Genomic DNA, 6,000 nt, shown 5'->3' with positions numbered 1-6,000 from the left:
CTATCAGTGTAAGTATACTATAAGGATGCTATTATGGATAAAAAGACTATGAGTTGATATGAATATCCCAACATGAATAATTTAGATATTTTATTATAGAGATAACACACAAAGTTCTCATTAAAGTGGCACAGAAAGAGACAATAACAATAACAATATTCTGGATTGTAATAACGGCCAATACATATTCTTTATTTATTATTGTGTATCACAGACAAACTAGTGTCTACTGTATATAATATATATATATATGTATATATATATACATATATATATATACATATATATACATATATATATGTATATATATATATATATACATATATATATATATATATGTATATATATATATATATATATATATATACATATATATATATATTTACAGGAGATGTAAAGCATCATAAAGTTATTAAAAGCAAACAATGACTGCGTTAGAACTGCACAGAGATATTTCTAATAATATAGGACACACCCAGAGACTTTTTCCTTAGTAATGACCATAACACCACATAATATCACGCTGTATCCTCGCAGATAATCACATTTTCATCAGGCTAGAGCCCGCCCCTGGTAGATGCAGGGGGGGCTCCATGTGACGCTGGGGCTGTAACAAAAATCCAGTATGGCGGAATCTGTCAGGAGATGAATTTTCTTGTCCCCCCCCCTGAGAGGAAGAAAAAACAAAAAAACCCAAGAGTATAACATGGGAGAGAGATAAAAAGCCCTGCGGGACACGTGTTGGGACGAGTGGCTTCCTCCTGGCGCGTGTAGGTGAGTTTGTGTCCTCGCGAGGGATGAATGTGTAGCCGTGCCGCTTTGATGTTGATATTCAGTTCAGGGATGCGACGCACAGACAGGATTCATCAAAACAATGTCCGGCTGAAGTTTCCACTCTGCTCCGCGTCGGCGTACCGGTTGGTTTTTGTTTTGTTCAGGGCTTCTCTTGAGCCCGCATCGTTTCTACTTCTGGTAGGAATGATTTCACGTCTTTATTCATATTTCCATACGGTTTCTTGCGCTGTAGCGGGCGGGAAGTGTGAGAGGGAGGTGGGGGGGGGGGGGGGGGGGGGGGGGGGGGACATGTTTATTATGCCGATTGTTGCTGAGCTATTTTTAGTGCACGGCCGAGCCTTCAGGCTTTAACGCAACATACAGAGCGCTAACACGCTTCCATTGCCGTATACCCGTGTTATTGGCGACAAAAAGTCGTAAAATGAAGGCACGGGCCTGCGTAAAAGTGTGTGTGAATGGTTCGGGATGGGCGGTGGTAATTCTCTGCATGCGTCAATCTTTTTTTTTTTTTTTTTTTTTTTTTTTTTTTGTGAATGGGGGCGTACGGGCTGTTTGGAGCTGTTAAAGCAGCATCTAAAGCAGCATATTACGGCTGTTAAAGTGTCGTAAAGCAGACTAAACGGCTTGTAGCAGGACACATTAGTCAGGGATGGTGCTTTTGAGTTTGGAGTGCAGGGTGAAGCTAACTGAGTGCACACACCTTTTTTTTGTGACTGGCATTTATAGCAGCTAGTGGCATGATTAATGCTAAGCTAAAGTCATATTACTTTTTCTTTTATTTTTAAGAAATGCAGCAAACTGGCGTTTTATCCCACATTAACTGTGTTCAACCCATTTTCCAGGTCTGTTTTTTTTATTTCTTCACTTTGGGCTCCAGGGCTTGTCTCCCCAGATCTGTCACCCTGAATCAAGCAAGCTCTTTTAGGGACAATGGTCTGGGACACACACACACACACACACACACACACACACACACACACACACACACACACACACACACACATAGACACACACATGAATACCCCTCCCGAGACAGACGAGATGCCCTAGGGGAATGGTGTTGCATGAAGCCCCCCTGGAGTGTCAGCTACTCCCTGTGACACACACGTTCGACCCCCCCACCTACTCGCCTCGCCTTGCTTCTCCATCACAAAGCGCAAGTGTACATGCACTGTGCAGTGACCGACTTTTTTTGGGGGGCGGGGGGGGGGGCAATTTGTCCTGCGGCTGCACTGTCTGGCCCTCTTGTCTTAAGACCCACCCCCCTTAAACACACACAAACACACACACACACACACACACACACACACACACGCATCCGTCCTGCTTTAGAGGACCTCTGAGACCTCTGCCAACACACACACAAGGGCGTGAACATGCACGCTGCCCCCCCCCCCCCCCCCACACACACACACACACACACACACACACACACACTTCGCCCTCGGGCAGTTTTACCCCATCTAAAGTCGACGTGATGCTCTGGTCTCGAGCCGTTATTACATCTGACACTGCTGCTCCAGGCTCGGGGAATTCAGGCTACCCTATGAAAAGAAAGAAAAGAACAATAATTTATTTCCAGGAACAGCCAAAAGACCGAATAGTTACTTACAGAAACAAAGAAAAGATCATTTATCTCCAAAACAAATAGAATAATCAAAGGTTTCTGCTCCGTAAAGTACACATGTTCATGAGGCTACGGTGAAAGTAATACATCAGACTTTTTCCATATTTTCTCTTGACGTTGGAGCGCCCCAGTCAAAAAGAAACTATGTCCGGGACAGGCAATTTATTGCCCGATTGGTTTACAGGTTTCTTGCAGTGTAAGCACGATCTCCAACTTGAGGTCGTATTGAGTTTTCGGCGGTTTTCTTGGATCTGCACGGCAACAGTGTTTAACTTTAAACAAAAAAAAAACAACCTGGGTGTATTTCAAAAAGCAAGAAATAAATGTTGCGAAGGTGTCGATAAAAACAAGTTTTAAAGCCTGCGGTTGCTTATTCAGCATTTCAATCCGGTCTTAGAACATATAATTGATTTGATGGACGTAAAACTGCCAAGAGTTGTTTTTACATTTATAGATGAGCCATATCAGCTCTATACTGTAAGTGGAATTCAAGACTTCAGACAACAGTCATCATTAATGTCACTGAAAGATCAATACTATGAATATGAGCTGTGTGTGTGTGTGTGTGTGTGGTGTGTGTGTGTGTGTGTGTGTGTGTGTGTCATTAACAGACATGCACCGATACAGCTTTTTCTCCGATCCCTTTTGTTTTTAATAATTCTGTAAACCTCACGGCCCTTTTTTTTTCTTCTATCCTCTCTGATAGGTTGCCAGACAGCGAGCTGGCTCTTTGATTGGAGCAGCCGCATTTAATAGCCTGATGGGGATTGGCTGCTGCTGGACGTTTACTTCCTGTTTCCAGCCTTGAGGGACCGTGCTGAGTGTTGGATCAACCTGAACACACACACACACACACACACACACTCATGGACATCCACCGTTTTGGCATGATTATAGCTTCCTGATTGCCGTCTTGTAAATCAAACCTGCTCCTGCACACATACACACACACACCAAGCCGGGCGCTCACCTTCCGTGCGGCGCGGACGCTCACCTGACCAGCCCGTCGGCGATGACGTCACGCAGCCACCAAGGTGAGATCTACGTCGGTACATTCATCGTCTTGTTTCTGTTTGACTCACTTCTCTTGAGCTAATAACACGGTGTTGGGTACTGATTAAACATGCAGCATTAAGCTGAAAGTAAATCCTGTTTAACTCTTTTAAAAGTGACAGAGAGGCGGAGAATAGGGGCCATTTCCTAGCATCTTCTCTGCTACGTCTGCCATATTGATGCATGTGAACATTTTGATTTGGAGCACAGACGGACCGCGGCTCGCTAAGACGCAATAAAACATTTTAATCTAGCTTTATGACTGTTAATTGGCTTGATTCAATATGAATGAGCTCCAGAGGGGCGAGAGAACAAGTCCATCACCGGGCTCATTAGGAGAGTCTACGCTCCTCTTTGACACCCAATCAAAGCTCAGTTTAGGAGCTCGTGTTGTCGCGAGCCGATGAATTATTCGGCGAGCAGCTGGCAGATGAAAAGGTTTCGCTCCCTGCCCCGGCCGCCGTGGTACCTGACGGTGTCGACCGTGTTTACTTTGTACACCTGGGAGTGTGCGCGCTATAAACACCTCAGCCGAGGAATAACCAGAAGGGCCCCTGTGGGACGTGAACGAGCTGCAGCCTCAGCCCTCCAACATCTCCCCTCGCTGACACATCTGAGCACACTGCGGAGTACGCTGAGCACATGTGTGCGCCTCGCTTTCCCTGTGAGGGCCAATCTCATTACATTGTTAAATCAACCTCGGATTAGCGCGGCTCAACCGTTGTCATTAGACGAGCCATCCTAGTCCCTTTACGCCTTCACTCGTCTCCTCTCCACACAGGGCTGGCAAAATGAACGCCCTGCTAATCCTAGGAAATGATATCCACTGACGTGCATGACACGTTCGATGGTTAGAGGTGTGTTCACCACCTTTGAGTAAATGATGAAAATTATGATTGTTTCTGATTTAATGCAAAATTGTAAGGGTTAATACACGCTTTTGTTATTTAAAAGAAGGTCCTCAAGGCTTACAAAGTCTGAGAAAGTTGTGGTTTGTATCATTAAGTATATATTTGATATCGCACTTCCATCGCAATAGATTTGAAAGAAATAGAAGCGGCAGATATCCTGACTTTTTGTCCTTAGCTCCCAAAACTCTGGCTCTTACATTTCCCATAATGCAACACAACAGCATACTTCATTAGACCATTAAACTGTGTAAAATCTACAGACTCGGACAGTGTTTGTACGGGTCAATAATTGCTCCAAATTTCTCAGAAAAAGACCCACTTCATCATTATTTTATCACGATACGATTCTGTTGGGAGAAGACAAACATTGATATTGAATCAATGCCCAGATCTGAACACAGCCAAGGCAGGAAACTTCTTCTGGCCACGGGGCTGCAACAGCTGATAGAGCAGATAAACTAAGCAGCTCCTGTCAAAACATAATAAGATTTAGCTGTTTTTTTTTTTTTTTATTTCCCACGCTGCTCCTCCTCTACCTCTCGTCTCCTCAGTTCGCTGTCTGCCCGTCAACGCGCGTTCGCTCGCCTCTCACCAAAAAAACACTAAAATAGCGGCGTCTCTTCCGTGAGTCCGGGAGAGACGACTCATACCAGCAGCTGCTGTTTCTCACTGTCTTGTTTGCCTCTGAAAAGCCTTCAGAGGAGACCGCCTCGGTCCTCTGGGTGCTGCCACGCGTGGGCGTCAATTTGAGGTGTTGCTTCTCTTGAATGACAGCTTAGAGACACACTTGTTGGATGCCGGTGCACAGAGAGAGAGAGAGAGAGAGAGAGAGAGAGAGAGAGAGAGAGAGAGAGAGAGAGAGAGAGAGAGAGAGAGAGAGAGAGACACAGTCAATGTGAATAAATGTGCAACACTGTGGCCTTGTGGCGCTTGTCAGGCTCCCTGAAGTGATATTTTCAGAAGTGAGAACGATCAGGGTCGGTTGTCTGTTCCGTTTTAAAGAGATGCATCCATTTGATTTGTCTGGTGTAATTGTTCTTTTGAGGGAAAAAGATGCAAGGAAATTGATCCCCCCGCTTCAGGTCGCATCGGGGTTGTCTGCCGACGAAATTTGTTTTTTAATGAGTGTCATTAAACAACGTTGGCTTTGTTCTCGGGGTGAACAACGAGACTTTTTAGATCCGCGGCTTTGTTTCACTCCTGTGTTTGTGATCCGAAGCTGCCAACTTTTTCCTTTCCTGAGGCTGCTTTGCACTTATTTCCAATCATGTACCAGGCCTCAAAGTAAATCCCTGTGTGTGTGTGTGTGTCGGCATGTTCATGCAGTTCATGCAGCGGCTCTGGCGGGCATTTACCAGCGTGCATGCGTGCCCGCCTGCTCGGGTGCCATTTTTGTAATCTGTAAATGAGCTTACCAGCGCGCATGTTTTTGATCCAGGACTTACTCATTTTCTTTATTACAGCGGCAGCGGGGATTTTCTAGATTAAACATTTACCGTAATGCTCTTTCTCGAAAAAAGTGAAACGTAAAACGCTTTGTCGGCTTCATATTTCCCAGAACAAAAGGGGGTCAGGGGGTCTTTCTGCGGGCATTTCAGCAAACAGACTGGAGTG

The 6,000-nt window shown here is 45.0% G+C and overlaps 1 protein-coding gene across 3 annotated transcripts in view; it reads left to right on the top strand.

Annotated features, from left to right (window-relative positions):
- The first annotated feature begins 619 nt into the window (after positions 1-619).
- Positions 620-6,000, top strand: part of LOC137878889 (histone deacetylase 4-like) — a 36,239-nt gene continuing 30,858 nt past the window's right edge. For 2 of the 3 annotated variants that reach the window (XM_068719380.1, XM_068719378.1), the window contains exons 1-2: positions 620-774; positions 3,129-3,456. In XM_068719380.1, coding sequence (XP_068575481.1) covers positions 3,435-3,456 — 22 coding nt within the window. In that variant the 5' untranslated portion in view covers positions 620-774; positions 3,129-3,434. Of the gene's footprint in view, positions 775-871; positions 973-3,128; positions 3,457-6,000 lie in introns of those variants that run through there. The other variant, XM_068719379.1, reaches the window with a different exon arrangement.

Source organism: Cebidichthys violaceus, unplaced genomic scaffold (assembly GCF_023349555.1).
Source record: "Cebidichthys violaceus isolate CVI_PGR_0920_01 unplaced genomic scaffold, fCebVio1.0.p SCAF_24, whole genome shotgun sequence".
Lineage (NCBI taxonomy): Eukaryota > Metazoa > Chordata > Actinopteri > Perciformes > Stichaeidae > Cebidichthys > Cebidichthys violaceus.
The sequence above is the reverse complement of the archived record's forward strand: the minus strand, read 5'-3'. Positions and strand labels throughout refer to the sequence as shown.